Source organism: Phyllobates terribilis, unplaced genomic scaffold (genome assembly GCF_046119375.1).
Source record: "Phyllobates terribilis strain yellow unplaced genomic scaffold, ASM4611937v1 Scaffold_1__5_contigs__length_1240528914, whole genome shotgun sequence".
NCBI lineage: Eukaryota > Metazoa > Chordata > Amphibia > Anura > Dendrobatidae > Phyllobates > Phyllobates terribilis.
The window spans coordinates 305,009,702-305,027,109 of NW_027362761.1; the positions used below are offsets into that span (position 1 = coordinate 305,009,702).

A 17,408-nucleotide genomic window follows, 5' to 3' on the forward strand; every position below is an offset into this window, starting at 1 on the left:
ACCTGTACTTTAGGGCTCTGGAGAGATTAGAAAGTTTTGAAGAGTCGTTTTGAATTGTCAGCTATTGATGTGATGAGGGTGGTAAAGTAGACTTGTTTGGCCAGATGGAGAGCAGAGTTATAAGTTGAGCATGAACTTATAGTGGATGATAATTAATGAACAAGACCCCAGAATTATTTTAAAGGGAGGTTCATCAGCACAATATTGTGAAAGTGAACCACAACTAAAAATACCACTCCAATAATACAACACAAGAGAAAAAGGAGTTTTATGGTATAAATATAGCGAAAGTCTTTATTAAGTAGAACCAATGTCTAACAAACAGAAAATACAAATGCGAACAAATAAAACGTGGTTATGATCAACAGAATATCTAGCCAGCCAGTCAATTCGTCAGAAGTGAGTGTTCTATATAGGTAATCAAATAGGAAATATAATGGGGCAAATCAGGCTAAATGAATTAGATATGTTGACCCTAACCACGTTTTAATTGTTCGCAAATGTATTTTCTGTTTGTCAGACGTTGGTTCTACTTAATAAAGACTTTTGCTATATTTATACCGTAAAATTCCTTTTTTCTTTTGTGTTGTATTATAGTGTATGAAGTCTTCTGCCAAAAGTGATTTTCTCCACGGTCGCTCGGCACACCTTGAGCAACGCTGGAGAAAATATGTTTGCAGCATGTGCCAAGGTTGCTGACGTCTATGTTGGGTCATTCTGCGTGTAGCAGGTGCTGCTTCATCCAGGGCACAGTGCATTGTCACATTATAATAATACATTGCAGAGTCTGGAGAGGAGAGGGAGGAGATCGGAGCTACAGATGACTGAACATTGTTCATAAGCTGCTGGATACTGATGGCATGTTGATTTCTGTATGTGTGATAAGTGGTGGTGTTTTGGGTGTGGAGAAAGTTCTTGACAAGAGAAGGAAAGAAGGTTGTGGTCGGAGAGTGGAAGAAGGGAGTTCGTTAAGTCATACACTGACTTAAGAGAAAGGAGACCAGGTCCAGTGTATTCCCATCTTCATGTGTAGGAGAGTTAGCAAACTGAAAGGCCAAAGGAGGAGGTTAGAGAAAGAATATCTGTGGCAGATGTGGAGAGCAGATCATCAATGGGGATGTTGAAGTCCCCCATGATGAGAGTGGGAATGTCACAGGACAAAAAAGCGTGGTAGCCAGGTGGCAAAGTGATTCAGGAACTGGTTGGTTTTGCCAGAAGGGCAATAGACAACCACCACTAGAAGTGAGAAAGGTTAGAGGAGTCTTAGTATATAATCAGATCTGGTTTATGGAGAGAACGTGTGCAATTTCTAAGTGCAATATTTTCAAAGTGCATTGCAGTTAAACAGTGCAGTAAACAGGTAAGCCATGACAGATATTCAAACAAACATGTCTCTTGTTCATTTGTACTACATTATTTTCCATATGTTTGCTTTATCTATGTTCTAGCTGCTAATTTTTGGCACATATATGGCCCTTTTACACATTCTGTGAACTCTAACCACATCAAACGCTCTCTTATTCCCTCTCTCATGTACAACGCTCCGGCTCTACTGACATCTCTCAATCACTACAAACCATTCTCTACCACCTTACAGCGCACAAAACACTCCATAAATCATTGAACAACCTGTTCTCTTTTTCCTCCTTCTCCTAGTATTTATAACTCTTTCTGGTAAAAATAGAAACCCTGCTAATCTTAGCATTCAGTGCTCACATTCTCCTGTCTCTTAATTGTGCCCTCTGGAATTCACAGTCAGCATGCAACAAACTCCCCTACATCCACACTTTCTTTCTTCCTTTCAAGTTCCCTTAACCTTCTGGTTCTCACTGAAACCTGGATCTAGCAGTTGGACATAACCGCTGCTGCTCTCATAAGGTGGACTACAATTTTCACATACCCCCAAATTAGAGAGCAAACAAGGTGGAGGTGTTGATATGCTCCTTTCATCACAATGTGCTTTCCAGGTTATCCCTCACATATGGTTCCCTTGTTATTTCCTCCAAGCAATCAAAATGTTGAATAAAATTACATAAAGTGTATGAGAGCACAAAAAAGGTATATGTCCAGTTTTATAATTTATGAATAAAGAGCCTGTCAAATAAATCCAACAGGCTGCCCACAGACAATCGTCATAAAGTGTAAAATTGTTTAGGATCTAAAAGTGCCACTTCTGCATCAAGGTAACCACATGTACACCAACAACAATTATTCCAGTATCTCCCTATTTAAATCCCTTCATGCTGCAAACACAAGGGCTTTAAAAAATAAAAAAATAAAAAAAAATACAGACCTATAATAGCAGTTGAAACATAGCTGCTGTTTCTGTATTTGTGATGCCATAATACAGCAAGTTGATTATTGGATGCTAAAGTCTCCTTCTTTCACTTAGATTTTGCTTGGGAAAAAGGGATCATCCCAAATTTGGCTTTCGTGGACCTTCATGGAATTAAAACTTGATGCTTTCTCTACACCACTATTGTTAGCACGGTCAGACACAGCTATTACATATATACATAGCAAGGGTACATTTCTAAGATTCTCAGCACAGGAACATTTTTTTTTTAAAATATATCCAAATGTAGAACTCATTTTTATTCCAAGATCAATTGATTAAAATGTACTTTATTCACGGGAAAACCCTTTTAAAAACGTAAGAGTATGTTCAGACGGTGTCTTTTCCTGCAGTCAAAGAGTCTGTTCTTCAGGCAGATAATGCTTCAGTAATCGCTCTTTTCTCTCTGGAGTTTTTTTTTTTTTTTTTTATAAACCTAAAGAGTCTTGTATTTTTTTTTAACCATTTTCTTCTCATCTCCTGAGCACATTTTTGACTTTTTAGCGTTTTTCAGCTATTTTTGTATTTCTTTTAACATAACTTGCTGAGCATATGTTGTCTTTCTGAGCATTTTTTTAACCACTTCACATTTTTAAAGACGTGATGTGATTAAAAGAAGCGACCAGTCCATTATTCAGGCGGCTTATGCTCAGAAGCCGTTCACAAAAAGAGGCCGAAAAGACATTTCAGGAAAGACAATGTTGGCGTTTTCCTGAAGCGTCTTTCTGTAGTAAAACGCAGCGGGTACGCCAGTATCTAAAAAACGCATACAGTTACCATTCAAATACATTTCAGACTCTAATACACGGTAACGGAATCTGGAGCAACATTTTCGTGACTGGGGACTTTAATGCCTAGAAGATAGAATCCAAAAGGTGGACACTAAGAGGTAAATTTGAAAAGGCATATTTTTTTTAACTTTAGCTTACACCCATTTTTTTTTCGCTGGACATACCATATTTTTCGGACTATGAGACGCATCCCAAATTTTGGGGTGGAAAATAGGAAAAAATTTTTTTTTTAGAAGATAGGGGTCAGTCTTATAGTCTGAATAGGTATCTTACCTGGGGTGTGGTGGAGCGAGGGTCACAGGAGGCAGAGTCATTTAGGAATCCGGCAGAAGTGGAAGAATGCTGCGGACCCTGGGTACGAGAAGGTGGTGCTCCAGCAGTGGGGGAGTTGCGGTGGTGGTGGAGCAGGATCGCAGGGCCCTCCGTTCCCTCTCTCAGGAACCGGGTGGCTGCAGCAGAAGTAGTGAGATGGTGCGGGGACTGCGGCCTGGGGACTGTGGCCGGCGTGAGCAGCTGTCCGGTGGCTGCGGCCATCTTCCTGAAGCTGTGATGTACAGAAAAATTTGCGCCCGAGCTCCCAGACGGCGCATGCATGCGCACCTCCGCTCTGCCTCACCGCCGCTCTGCCTCCCTGCTGCACCGCCAGCATCTCACCTCCTCTTCTGCTGCCGCCGCGTTCCTGAAGGAGGGAGGGAACAGAGGGCCCTGCGATCCAGCTACACCACCACCGCAAGTATCACGTAAGCCAGGGTTATGACTATAAGACGAACCCCCCATTTTTCTCTCAAATTTGGGGGGAAAAAAGAACGTCTTATGGTCCGAAAAATACTGTAAATATTTATTTATTTTACAATTTTTTTTCTCTTCATTTAAGAATCATTTTTTTTTATAATGGGGGAGCAAATTATCTGTGTGTTCTCTGCTGTCCTCATTTACAGATCACTAATAACAGTAATGTTAGTTCACTAAATCACTGCAATCTGCATACAGAGACAAGCAGAGAAGATATGTATGTATCACAGCGTCTCAATTTTTTATTATTTAAGAATACCATTAATTTCAGTATTCTGTACATGTGAAGAGAGTGTAAATATATATGATAAAAACAAGTACAATAAACCAACACCTGGCCATGACCCATTCATGTAAGGTGGCGGGAACTAATGGTAATGATTTGGTTTTCACCATTTTATAGTTATATTTTTTTCGCTTCATTTATTGTTACACAAAATTTAAAGCAGTAAACTTTTTAATAAAAAAAATAATTTACATAATATATCTTTTCAAAAACAAATTATTTCATATCTGTTTTAAGGCATTGTGCCAATAATAGTTGCATTTTATTATTACAGTATCTATATAGAATCATAATTTAAAACCTGAGTGCACCGCCACAACACCAGAAGTCAAGTTGTGATAGGTGACCGTGAAAAAGCCTGCATCTTCAATCATTTCTTTAAACTCCTCCTAAAATGAAAAAGAATGAACGCTTATGTTAGTTCAGACACTAAATCAGTCACCAGGTTTATACTGTCTTATTAGAAGACGGTATAAAAATAGTGAAACCTGATTCTAGCATAGGATGCAATGCTGTAGTTTCCATAAAATCACCCTTTATTAAGTTCAGCATCAACAAATCCACTGGATAGTTGAAAAATGTATGATCACTGGAAGAGAGTGAGGATCCCAAGCCATTATTCCAGGGCAATTTCAATGGAGAAGTGATCAAAGGGGTTGAAGGCAATAGGGAAGCACTGTACTCAGCTTTCTCCCTTCAATCTCATAATTAATGCACATGTGTAATAGCAGCTCCATTCAAACACCTACAAATCGGGTGCTCAGAAGCCCCGTACCAGTGATCGTGAGGGTGCTTTAGTTACATAAACAAACTCACAGGGTTTTCTCGTATATCTTAATCTTACAGGCAGTTCCTTTGAAACGTTAGCCCCAAGGCTGGTTATCGCCTGGGCTGTAGATTAGGGGCAAAGCGTTTAGGATATGTGACTACTATTACTCCTGCTAACAATGCGTGTTGTCTAACGGAAGAGATGTATGGATTAACGTCTTTTTTTTGTGACTTACTTGTGGAGGAAAGCGTCGGATACTCTCCACTAGGTATTGGTAAGACTTCCAGTCTCCAGCAATGACTTCTCCTAGCACTGGAATAACCTGGAAACTATATAAGTCATAAAGACTGCCAAGAAAAAGAGAATATATCGAATGTATTACTTTATGTAGAATCAGGTCCCGTATTCATAGTTAGCTACATTGGATTTCTCCTAAAAGAACCAGTTATCAGAAATCAGCTTTTGGAAATTTAAGTATTTGGGGGGAGTAAATTTGTAAATTTTACAGAATGTCACAAAAAAAAAAATATCGTACACTGCAGGAGCCAAGTATGCAGTGTGAACCCCAAATGTACACCATACAAATATACACTGCTCAAAAAAATAAAGGGAACACTTAAACAACAGAATATAACTCCAAGTAAATCAAACTTCTGTGAAATCAAACTGTCCACTTAGGAAGCAACACTGATTGACAATCAATTTCACATGCTGTTGTGCAAATGGAATAAACAATAGATGAAAATTATTGGCAATTATCAAGACACAAATATATATAAAACAACTTGCCCTAGTGTATAGGGTATGTGGCAAGAAATAACAATGAAGATGTTAAAATTGTCCAATTTTATTAAATACGTAGGTTACAAGAAGTTAAAAATCATTGTTTTAAAAGGTGGCTAGTAGGCTAAAAGCAATGGGAGGAGGGAAGATAGTCAGGATGGGAGCCCTAGAAGTTTTTCCTGGTTGAGAGGCAGTTATGAGCTTCCTGGAGGGTCTTTTGATGACCAGGTTGGAGGGTTCCCCTTATATGGAGAAAAGGAAGGGAATTGTTTAGTGGCAAGTTTTAGAGGTTGCTTTCTTATATTATTGAGATATCTAGTTACCTGATCTGAGGTGTAGGAGGGTTTTGGGGAAGGGGTCCGGTCAGGTGTGGGTTATCCACGTTCCAGTTAGACTGCAAGGGAATGAGAGTCGATTTTCCTTCAGTCACGGAAGGTCTTAGTTACCTAGGGGAGGGGGGAGAAAAATGGGTTTTTGTACCTGTGTTGGTCGATTGTAGTTTAGAAGGTTTGGATGCAGAGAAGGGGGCGGCTTCCACTTGTGGAGTGAAGGCGATCACCTATATTTAGTGACAAAGGGAGTGGGAAAAAAGATTAATAGGAAATGGTGGTATTTTATAACGAGTACTGCTACAGAGCAGTGGTGGAATATACCTGTACAGGTGGAGTCACTTATTTGTTGCTGACTGGTGCTGTTTAGGAGGAGACCCGCATTTAGTGGTTGCAAGGTGCTAAACACTGGTGGATGTATTTGTGGACCCAGGAGTAGTTAAAGCAAATGGGTTCCTTGCTGGAGTGGAGCGGGGTAGAATTCCTGCAGCACTAGTAGCGGGTGGCTTGTCTTGGTTTTATAGAAGTAGGGGCAGTCCCCTGACCGCTGTTTTAAATCCTTGCGTGGGTCAGAGAAAACAAATCACAGCTTAATCACAGTGTGCATAGAACAGTCCAGGGAGCTGCACGTATTGTAGCAAGTTGGCATAATGACTTACGGTTCAGTCGCACTCCTCTTGTCAGTTGTGGACATCCAATGTCAGTGGACCTGTGTGGCTGCCGATCCGTGAGGCAGAAGAAGCTTCCTCCGCTGTATGAATGAGCGTTGGTGGCATGGTGCAGAGAGGGGAGGGGCAGGGTCCCGGCCGGAGACCCGCTGCTCTCACCAATCTCTGTGTGTCGGCACTCGGCGGTGCAGTAGAGGACCTGCGCACTTGTGCACACTGACCGCTTGAGGACCTGCGTGGCGTCACGTCACGTGGGTGAGTACCGGTAGGGTGGCCTAGGGGGATCAGAAATGCTGACGTGTTTCGGAAACTCCGGTTTCCTTCTTCACAGCTGATCCCTAGGCACTCGTGGGTCCTTTTTATAGGTCTATGGGTGGGTGTGCACCAATGGGCAGGTAGCTGTAATTTTTTTTTTCCCTCTTCTTTTTGTTTTTTATGGCTGTCAATCTTCATTAAACGCAAACAGTTCGATTTCGGAGTTCAAACCTCTAGGTTTTAGAGAGTCAAACATAAAGATCCATTTACTCTCAACCCAAGACATTTGTTTCAGGTAGTCACCTTTCCGGAATTGTTTTGGCACTTTTTGTATAGCTGTCACCACGGTTCCGGCTATGGAACCCCCATGTTTTTCAGCATAGAGTTTTTAAAGTGGGTGTCTGTCAAACTTGTTGGGAAGACGGACACCCACCCACAGACTAGATGGCAAGACTCCACCATCTACCCGGGTGTGGGTCGCTGCGCACGAACCTGGTCCTATGGCATCGCTTTATTGATGATATAATTTTTATTTGGTCCGGCAACCAACTCTCTCTGGACAAATTCATTGAGGAGATTAACCAGAATGACTGTTTTTTACATTTTACCTCAACCACGAGTACCCAACAAATCAATTTTCTTGACCTCAATATCCATGTACAGTGGTGGCCAAAAGTATTGGCACCCCTGCAATTCTGTCAGATAATACTCAGTTTCTTCCTGAAAATGATTGCAATCACAAATTCTTTGGTATTATTCTCTTCATTTAATTTGTCTTCAATGAAAAAACACAAAAGAATTGTCCTAAAGCCAAATTGGATATAATTCCACACCAAACCTAAAAAAGGGGGTGGACTAAAGTATTGGCACTGTTTGAAAAATCATGTGATGCTTCTCTACACTGTGTTCCAAATTATTATGCCAATAATATTTTCTCAGATTTTCCCAAATTACCTACAGTGCCTACAAGTAGTATTCAACCCCCTGCAGATTTAGCTGGTTTGATAAGATGCAAATAAGTTAGAGCCTTCAAACTGCAAACGAGAGTAGGTTTTATGAACAGAAGCATAAATCTTACAAACCTAAAAGTTATTTTGCTCAGTTGAATTTTATTAAATTTTAAACATAAAAGCGTGGGTCAATTATTATACAACCCCTATGTTTAATATTTTGTGGAATAACCCTTGTTTGCAATTACAGCTAATAATCGTCTTTTATAAGACCTGATCAGGCCGGCACAGGTCTGTGGAGTTATCTTGGCCCACTCCTCCATGCAGATCTTCTCCAAGTTATCTAGGTTCTTTGGGTGTCTCATGTGGACTTTATTCTTGAGCTCCTTCCACTAGTTTTCAATTGGGTTAAGGTCAGGAGACTGACTAGGCCACTCCAACACCTTGACTTTTTCCCTCTTGAACCAGGCCTTGGTTTTCTTGGCTGTGTGCTTTGGGTCGTTGTCTTGTTGGAAGATGAAATTACGACCCATCTTAAGATCCTTGATGGAGGAGCGGAGGTTCTTGGCCAAAATCTCCAGGTAGGCAGTGCTATCCATCTTCCCATGGATGCGGACCAGATGGCCAGGCCCCTTGGCTGAGAAACAGCATGATGCTGCCACCACGATGCTTGACTGTAGGGATGGTATTCTTGGGGTCGTATGCAGTGCCATCCAGTCTCCAAACGTCACGTGTGTGGTTGGCACCAAAGATCTCGATCTTGGTCTCATTAGACCATAGAACCTTGAACCAGTCTGTCTCAGAGTCCTCCAAGTGATCATGAGCAAACTGTAGACGAGCCTTGACATGACGCTTTGAAAGTAAAGGTACCATACAGGCTCGTCTGGAACGGAGACCATTGCGGTGGAGTACGTTACTTATGGTATTGACTGAAACCAATGTCCCCACTGCCATGAGATCTTCCCGGAGCTCCTTCCTTGTTGTCCTTGGGTTAGCCTTGACTCTTCGGACAAGCCTGGCCTCGGCACGGGAGGACACTTTCAAAGGCTGTCCAGGCCGTGGAAGGCTAACAGTAGTTCCATAAGCCTTCCACTTACGGATGATGCTCCCAACAGTGGAGACAGGTAGGCCCAACTCCTTGGAAAGGGTTTTGTACCCCTTGCCAGCCTTGTGACCCTCCACGATCTTGTCTCTGATGGCCTTGGAATGCTCCTTTGTCTTTCCCATGTTGACCATGTCTGAGTGCTGTTCACAAGTTTGGGGAGGGTCTTAAATAGTCAGAAAAGGCTGGCAAAAGAGATCTTTAATCCACACATGTGAAGCTCATTATTCTTGGTGCCTGAACTACTTCTTAATACTTTAGGGGGACCAAACAGAATTCTTGTGGTTTGAGGGGTTGAATAATAAATGACACTCTGAATTAACTTTTTACGTTTTTAAAAAAAAAAAAAAAAAAAAAAAGCAAAAACAAAATTTGCTGCAGTGCATTTCCCACTTCCAGGCTGATCTACAGTACAAATGTCACAATGCCAAGTTAATTCCGCATGTGTCAACCAGCTAAATCTGCAGGGGGTTGAATACTACTTGTAGGCACTGTATATGAATTGCAGTCATTGTAATTTTCCAGTCAAATAACTATTAGAGTACAATTGAAAGGTTTTTGTACAAACTGCCTATGATAACAGTATATTTTTAAAAAAATAAGAAACTCAAACTGCACTCAAAATGCATGTTCCAAATTATTATGCACAGCAGAGTTTTCAACCTTTTCATTTTAATAAAGAACAAAAAAATGGTCATTTTTCAAATTATAAGCATTAGCAGGTTATTACAAACTGAAATCAAACAGTTTTCAACTCAAAACTTTATTCTAGGTGATGTTACATTTGCACATAGGACCCCTTGTTCGAAAGGAGCTTCTGAACTCTCTCGTCCATTGAATTTGTCAGGTTTTGGATGGTTTCTGCTTTAATTGTTTTGCATGAGGACAGAATACCCTCCCAGAGCTGTTGCTTAGATGTGAACTGCCTCCCGCCATCATAGACACTCCTTTTGATGATGCTCCAGAGGTTCTCAATGGGGTTGAGGTCAGGGGAGCATGGGTGCCACACCATAAGTTTGTCCCCTTTTATGCCCATAGCAGCCAGAGATGCAGATGTGTTATGTGCAGCATGAGACGGGGCATTATCATGCATGAAATGATCTCGATGGTCCAGATGGATGGAGTGGAGGATGGCTGGTTGATGGACACCCCATGCAAACACGGCTACGGCGCTAACAAGGAGGAGGTGGAGTAATGTTTTGGGCTGGAATCATGGGCAGAGAGAAGGTCATAGAATCATAGAATGGTAGAGTTGGAAGGGACCTCCTGGGTCATCTGGTCCATCCCCCTGCTCAAAGCAGGATTCACTAGATCATCTCAGACAGATGTCTGTCCAGCCTCTGTTTGAAGACGTCCATTGAAGGGGAACTCACCACCTCTCGTGGCAGCCTGTTCCACTCATTAATCACCCTAACTGTCAAAAAGTTTTTTCTAATATCTAATCTGTGTCTCCTCCTATTTAGTTTCATCCCATTGCTTCTAGTCTTTCCTTGTGCAAATGAGAATAAAGGAGATCCTTCTACAATGTGACAGCCCTTGACATATTTGTAGACCGCTATTAAGTCTCCTCTCAGTCTTCTTTTTTGCAAGCTAAACATTCCCAAATCCTGTAACCGTTCCTCATAGGACATGGTTTGCAGACCAGTCACCATTCTGGTCGCTCTTCTCTGAACTTGCTCCAGTTTGTCTGTCTTTTTTAAAATGTGGTGCCCAAAACTGTACACAGTATTCCAGATGAGGTCTGACCAAAGAGGAGTAAAGACCGATAATGACTTCACGTGATCTAGACTGTATGCTTCTGTTAATACATCCCAGAATTGTATTTGCCTTTTTTGCTGCTGCATCACACTGTTGACTCATGTTCAGTCTATGATCTATTAGTATACCTAAGTCTTTTTCACATGTACTGTTGCTTAGCTCTATTCCTCCCATTCTGTATATGCTTTTTTCATTTTTATTGCCCAGATGTAGTACTTTGCATTTTTCCCTGTTAAAAACCATTCTGTTGGTTGCTGCCCACTGCTCCAGTTTATTTAGGTCTTTTTGAATCCTCTCTCTCTCTTCTCTAGTATTAGCTATCCCTCCTAGCTTTGTGTCATCAGCAAATTTAATCAGTTTACCCTCAATTCCTTCATCTAAATCATTGATAAAGATGTTGAACAATACAGGCCCCAGGACGGAGCCCTGTGGTACCCCACTTGAGACATTCATCCAGCTGGATGTGAAGCCATTTACAACCACCCTTTGAGTCCGATCACTAAGCCAGTTATGAATCCACCTAACAGTTGCCTGGTCCATTGCATACTTGGTCATTTTTTCAATAAGGATGGTGTGAGATACTTTGTCAAATGCTTTGCTGAAGTCAAGATATACTATATCTACAGCATTTCCCTGATCCACCCAGTCAGTGATTCTGTCATAGAAGGAAATTAAGTTAGTCTGACATGACTTGTTAGTTACAAACCCATGCTGACTCTGGTTAATCACTTCATTCTTATCCATGTACTTACATACATGTTGTTTAATAATTTGTTCAAAGATCTTTCCTGGTATAGAAGTCAGACTCACCGGCCTATAGTTCCCTGGGTCCACCTTCTTCCCCTTTTTGAAGATAGGAACAACATTTGCTCTTCTCCAGTCTTCTGGGACTTCTCCTGTTCTCCAAGAATTTTCAAAGATTATGGAGAGTGGTTCTAAAATTTCTTCTACGATCTCCTTCAGTACTCTGGGGTGTAATTCATCTGGACCTGGAGACTTGAACTCATTTATGTTAGCTAAATATTCCCTCACAATCTTTCTGTTTACAGATAACTTGGATTCCTCTATTCCTTTAAAAGGACAGTGAAGATCAGTTGATGTTACATTTTCTTTCTGAAAGAAAACAGATGCAAAATAGGAATTAAAAAGTTCGGCCTTCTCAACATCCTCTCTTACCATTTCTCCATTTTCATCCTGTAAAAATCCTATAGCATCTTTGACTTTTCTTTTACTTTTGACATACCCCTAAAATCCTTTTTTATTGCTTTTGACATCTCTTGCAAGCCTTAATTCATTGTCAGCTTTAGCTAACCTGATACGTGCCCTGCAGGATCTGCAGACTGCATTATAATCTTCTTTAGATATGCCTCCCTCTTTCCATTTAATAAACATTTCTTTCTTTCTTTTTAGCATGTGTTTAAGTTCTGTGTTCATCCATCCTGGTTTCCTTAAATGCTTCCCATTCTTCCTACTTTTCGGGATTGTTAACGATTGTGCTTTGAGAATCTCATTTTTAAAAATTTCGCATCCTTCCTGGACATTTTTGTCCTTAAGGACATCCAGCCATTGGATCCCTCCTATTCTCTTTCTGAGTCTCTTTAAATCTGCCTTTCTAAAATCTAACCTTGAAGTTTGAGTCTTCACATGTCTTCCTCCTCTAGTTATCCAAAATTCTATAATAGCATGATCGCTGCCTCCTAGGGTCCCAGCCACCTTTACCTCCTCAACCATTTCCTCCCTGTTTATAAGGATTAGATCCAAAGTAGCAGATCCCCTTGTTTTCTCCCCTACCTTTTGGAAGATAAAGTTGTCAGCAAGAGAGGATAAGAATTTGCTTGACCTGTTAGTTTTACTTGAGAGAGATTCCCAACAAATGTCTGGATAGTTGAAATCTCCCATGACCACTACGTCATATTTTTTGGAGAACTTGGTCATTTGATACATAAAGAGTTCATCCATATCTTCAGCATGCCCAGGTGGCCTGTAGTAAATGCCTACAATGGTGTCCTTTCCGTTGTTCTCTCCTTGTATTCTTACCCAAACAGTTTCCACAGAACTCCCAGTCTCTGAAGCTTCAATCTCTGTGCAGATATTCGCTTTTCTAACATACAATGCGACACCTCCTCCTCGTTTATCAAGTCTGTTTCTTGCAAATAAGTTGTATCTTTTTAGCCTTTTATTCCAATCATGTGTATCGTCCCACCAAGTTTCAGTGATTCCAATGACATCATATTCCTTTTCCTGCATTAGTAGTTCCAATTCTCCTTGTTTGTTGCCCATGCTTTGTGCATTTGTATAAAAACATTTTAGTTTGTGATTGGTTTCTCTTCCTCCCATATTTTTATTATTTAAATTGTTTTGTCTTTGTTCTTCCTTTCCACTTCCAGTAGCAGAGATCTCAATAGTATTTGTCAGCTGTATGGCTTTTTCTGGCCTTTTGCATCCCTTCCCACATTGTTCTAGTTTAAAGCTCTTCTGATGAGTGTAGCAAGGCGACTTCCAAATACATGTTTTCCAGTCTTCGTAAGGTGCACCCCATCTCTAGCAAGTAGTCCATCGTATAGGTAATTCATTCCGTGATCCAGAAATCCAAATCCTTGTTGACGGCACCATCGACGTAGCCAGTTGTTCACCTGTAGAATCTTATTCCACCTCATTGTTCCATGGCCATCCACTGGGAGGATGGATGAGAAGACCACCTGCGCTCCCAATTCTTTCACTTTCTTGCCTAAGTCTTCAAAGTCACTGCAGATGGTTTCCAGGTCCTTTCTTGCGGTGTCATTTGTCCCCACATGTATTAGCAGGAATGGGTAGTGATCTGTAGGTCTGAAGAGTCTTGATATCCTGTCAGACACATCTTTAATTTTTGCTCCTGGAAGACAGCACATTTCTCTTGAGGTTATGTCTGGTCTGCAGATAGCGGCCTCTGTTCCTCTTAACAGGGAATCCCCCATGACCACCACTCTCCGTTTTTTCTTCACAACATTCTTCTTTCTCCATCCAGGAGGATTCTGAGGGCTTACAAGGTTATTCATTGCTGGCAAAGTCTTATTTTGCTGTATTTCTTCATGGTTCTCCTGCGTGAGAGCCTGGTACTGGTTCCTGAGCAGTATGGGTGCTGACTGCCTCTCAATCCTCCTGCTTCTGTGGGTCACATGCTTCCATTCCTCTGTTTCCTCAGGTGCAGTTCGAATTTCTTCTCTTTCTGAATCATGAAGAGATAATTCTGCTCTGTCTAAGAACTCTTCACCTTCCTTAATGATTTTCAAGGTAGTTAACCTCTCTTCTAGATTTCGCAACTTTTCCTCCAACAGGGACACAAGCTTGCATTTCTGGCATGTGAAGTTTGGCTTTTCCACTGGCAAGTCTGTGAACATGTAGCAGGATATGCAGCTCACCAAATGGCTCCTGGACTCTTCCATGTTCTTATTGTTAATGTTCTGAAAACAGTGAAAAAAGCTTAAGAAAAAAGCTTCAAAATGCCAACAGCCAAACTCCAGTGTTCTTTGAGCTCGCGGAGACTCTTCACTTACCCCAAAATGCAGTGGGAATATGCAAATTATCTCGTCAGGACTCCTCCCCTGGTTTACCGATGTCCTCTTTTCAGCTCCAACAGCCAAAATCCAGTGTTCTTTGAGCTCGCGGAGACTCTTCACTTACCCCAAAATGCAGTGGGAATATGCAAATTATCTCCTCAGGACTCCTCCCCTGGTCGGCCCTTTTAGGATCCCTGAAGGGGTAAAGATGAACTCCATAATGTATGTTGAGTTTCTCAAACAGCACTTCCTTCCATGGTTCAAGAAGAAGAACCGTGTATTCCGCAGCAAGATCATGCCCCGTCTCATGCTGCACATAAAACATCTGCATCTCTGGCTGCTATGGGCATAAAAGGGGACAAACTTATGGTGTGGCACCCATGCTCCCCTGACCTCAACCCCATTGAGAACCTCTGGAGCATCATCAAAAGGAGTGTCTATGATGGCGGGAGGCAGTTCACATCTAAGCAACAGCTCTGGGAGGGTATTCTGACATCATGCAAAACAATTGAAGCAGAAACCATCCAAAACCTGACAAATTCAATTGACGAGAGAGTTCAGAAGCTCCTTTCAAACAAGCGGTCCTATGTGCAAATGTAACATCACCTAAAATAAAGTTTGGAGTTGAAAACTGTTTGATTTCAGTTTGTAATAACCTGCTAATGCTTATAATTTCAAAAATGACCATTTTTTGGTTCTTTATTAAAATGAAAAGGTTGAAAACTCTGCTGTGCATAATAATTTGGAACATGCATTTTGAGTGCAGTTTGTTTTTTATTTTTTTAAAAATATACTGTTATCATAGGCAGTTTGTACAAAAACCTTTCAATTGTACTCTAATAGTTATTTGACTTGAAAATTACAATGACTGCAATTCATATAGGTAATTTGGGAAAATCTGAGAAAATTTGCATAATAATTTGGAACACAGTGTAGTTCGTGTAATTAACAGCACCTGTAACTTACCTGTGGCACCTAACAGGTGTTGGCAATAACTAAATCACACTTGCAGCCAGTTAACATGGATTAAAGTTGACTCAACCTTTGTCCTGTGTCCTTGTGTGTACCACATTGAGCATGGAGAAAAGAAAGAAGAGCAAAGAACTGTCTGAGGACTTGAGAAACCAAATTGTGAGGAAGCATGAGCAATCTCAAGGCTACAAGTCCATCTCCAAAGACCTGAATGTTCCTGTGTCTTCCGTGCGCAGTGTCATCAAGAAGTTTAAAGCCCATGGCACTGTGGCTAACCTCCCTAGATGTGGACGGAAAAGAAAAATTGACGAGAGATTTCAATGCAAGATTGTGCGGATGGTGGATAAAGAACCTCGACTAACATCCAAACAAATTCAAGCAGCCCTGCAGTCCGAGGGTACAACAGTGTCAACCCGTACTGTCCGTCGGCGTCTGAATGAAAAGGGACTGTATGGTAGGATACCCAGGAAGACCCCACTTCTTACCCCGAGACATAAAAAAAGCCAGGCTGGAGTTTGCCAAAACTTACCCGAGAAAGCCTAAAACGTTTTGGAAGAATGTTCTCTGGTCAGATGAGACAAAAGTAGAGCTTTTTGGGAAAACATAGAGAGTGTACAGGAAAAAAAAAAAAGAGGCATTCAAAGAAAAGAACACGGTCCCTACAGTCAAACATGGCGGAGGTTCCCTGATGTTTTGGGGTTGCTTTGCTGCCTCTGGCACTGGACTGCTTGACCGTGTGCATGGCATTATGAAGTCTGAAGACCACCAACAAATTTTGCAGCATAATGTAGGGCCCAGTGTGAGAAAGCTGGGTCTCCCTCAGAGGTCATGGGTCTTCCAGCAGGACAATGACCCAAAACACACTTCCAAAAGCACTATAAAATGGTTTGAGAGAAAGCACTGGAGACTTCTAAGGTGGCCAGCAATGAGTCCAGACCTGAATCCCATAGAACACCTGTGGAGAGATCTCAAAATGGCAGTTTGGAGAAGGCACCCTTCAAATATCAGGGACCTGGGTCAGTTTGCCAAAGAAGAATTGTCTACAATTGCAGCAGAGCATTGTAAGAAACTCATTGATGGTTACCGGAAGCGGTTGTTCGCAGTTATTTTGGCTAAAGGCTGTGCAACCAAGTATTAGGCTGAGGGTGCCAATACTTTTGTCTGGCCCATTTTTGGAGTTTTGTGTGAAATGATCAATGATTTGATTTTTGCTTCATTCTCTTGTGTTTTTTCCTTGCAAGCAAATGAAATGAAGAGAATACTACCAAAGAATTTGTGATTGCAATCATTTTCAGGAAGAAACTGAGTATTATCTGACAGAATTGCACGGGTGCCAATACTTTTGGCCACCACTGTACGTGATAATCAGATCCACAGCCACACTTTTACCAAACCCACAGATGCAAATAGCTACATCTCCCTGGACAGTTGCCACCTCCCTAGTTGGTTGTTCAACATCCCAAAGAGCCAATTTATGCGACTTCATAGAAACTGTTCCAATACCAAATACTTTGAGGAGGAAGCAGGAGTACTAACCACCAAATTCCAAAATAAAGGCTATGACCCTCATTTCCTCACCTCAACCAAAAATCTAGTAAAACAAATCCCACGTGACAACATTCTAAAGTGCCCCACTAGAACGATTCAGGTAGCATCTAAATGATTTGAATATACCCATTATAACACCCTATAACTCCAATACACATTTACTAAAGAAAATCATTAAAAAACACTAGAGTATCCTACAAAATGATAAGATTATCGGTGACAAACTCCCAAAGTACCCACGCTTTATATGCAAGAAAGCATGCAACCTGGGAAATCTTGTGGCCCCCACAGTCCAAAATTACCCCCCACCCCCAAAAAAAAAAATGGAACCCTCTCCTTTACTAAGGATATCTGCGACTTCTTCCCATGTCAAAAATGCACAGTATGCAAAAAACTAAATATGAAAAAACAAAAAGTAATAACCGAAAGAGACGTAACACATACCATACCAGATTTCATTACATACACAACAGAGGGGGTTATTTATTGCTTAAAATGTCCGTGCAAAAAACTATACGTAGGCAGAACGAAACG

The 17,408-nt window shown here is 41.2% G+C and overlaps 1 protein-coding gene across 1 annotated transcript in view; it reads right to left on the reverse strand.

Annotated features, from left to right (window-relative positions):
- Positions 1–4,357: 4,357 nt before the first annotated feature.
- COQ5 (coenzyme Q5, methyltransferase) overlaps positions 4,358–17,408 on the reverse strand; it is a 59,856-nt gene continuing 46,805 nt past the window's right edge. Inside the window, exons 6-7 of the mRNA XM_073673511.1 lie at positions 5,209–5,320; positions 4,358–4,593 (exon numbers count right to left, since the gene is read on the reverse strand). Of these exons, the coding sequence (XP_073529612.1) occupies positions 4,492–4,593; positions 5,209–5,320 (214 nt within the window). The 3' untranslated portion in view covers positions 4,358–4,491. The remainder of the gene's footprint in view (positions 4,594–5,208; positions 5,321–17,408) is intronic.